Raw genomic sequence first — 1,215 nt, forward strand, 5'->3', positions numbered from 1 at the left:
AATACACGTAGCACTGAGCCTATGACTAGGGGGCAAATACATGTAGCACTGAGCCTATGACTAGGGGGCAAATACATGTAGCACTGAGCCTATGACTAGGGGTCGAATACATGTAGCACAGAGCCTATGACTAGGGGGGGGTACATGTAGCACTGAGCCTATGACTGGGGGGGGGAATACAAGCAGCACTGAGCCTATGACTAGGGGGCAAATACATGTAGCACTGAGCCTATGACTAGGGGGCAAATACATGTAGCACTGAGCCTATGACTAGGGGTCGAATACATGTAGCACAGAGCCTATGACTAGGGGGGGGTACATGTAGCACTGAGCCTATGACTGGGGGGGGGGAATACATGTAACACTGAGCCTATGACTGGGGGGGGGAATACATGTAGCACTGAGCCCATGACTAAGGAGAGTACATGTGAGTGATCGGTGGTCTCCGCCTCATTTGTGGATGAAGTCCGGCTCACCTCATTATCCCAGGAGCCCACAGCAAACAGATCCGGAGGCTGAAGAGAGGAGGCCGGCTCCGGGCGCCAGCGCGTCTTACTGATCTTCTGGGACACGAACCTGGCTTTAATGTTCTCCATTAGGTCTGACAGTACTGGACTCCAGATGACAACCCCGATCACTGCTCTTCGTCACCCCTCCTCACATGAACCGCCAAATTCCCTCCACAAACCTATGACAGAGTGACTTCCCTCTGCACTATCCTCATTGGTGAGGCATGCACTTAGTGTCCTTTCCTAGTGTCTGCCATACACTTGGGGACAAGATGAACTGAGAATTTGCAGCTACTTGTGTCTCCAGTACACTTGTAATACTGACGGCTGAGGGGGCCATTTTGTCGTAGAAAAATCCTATACTGATAAGAAGTTTGAGGCTTCTGTAAAATGGCATCTATATTAGGGACAGAAAAAGACTGACATTTTAAGCTCAGCGGGTTGGAGTGGCCTTTCAAATCTATCGCGGTATAGTACATATTCTGCAGCATTTCTCAGTCAGGGTGCTATGAGTGGAAGTTAAATGTGTTTTAAATTATAACCAATTTATGTAATGTCAGCTTCCCTTTCTACGGTATTTGGGCAAGGAGCGACATTGGGGGGAATTCAATCAAATATGTGGGAAACTATTCTGGCGGTATTGGCCATTTTAAACAAGGATGGGCAAACTCCGGCCCTGCAGCTGTTGTGGAACTACAAAGTCATG

The 1,215-nt window shown here is 48.7% G+C and overlaps 1 protein-coding gene across 1 annotated transcript in view; it reads right to left on the minus strand.

The window, feature by feature from the left end:
- Window positions 1-676, minus strand: part of NUP43 (nucleoporin 43) — a 12,413-nt gene extending 11,737 nt beyond the window's left edge. Inside the window, exon 1 of the mRNA XM_018565645.1 lies at window positions 477-676. Coding sequence (XP_018421147.1) covers window positions 477-596 — 120 coding nt within the window. The 5' untranslated portion in view covers window positions 597-676. The remainder of the gene's footprint in view (window positions 1-476) is intronic.
- Between the last annotated feature and the right edge of the window lie 539 nt (window positions 677-1,215).

This window comes from Nanorana parkeri, unplaced genomic scaffold, assembly GCF_000935625.1.
Source record: "Nanorana parkeri isolate BGI_ZX_2015 unplaced genomic scaffold, ASM93562v1 scaffold869, whole genome shotgun sequence".
NCBI lineage: Eukaryota > Metazoa > Chordata > Amphibia > Anura > Dicroglossidae > Nanorana > Nanorana parkeri.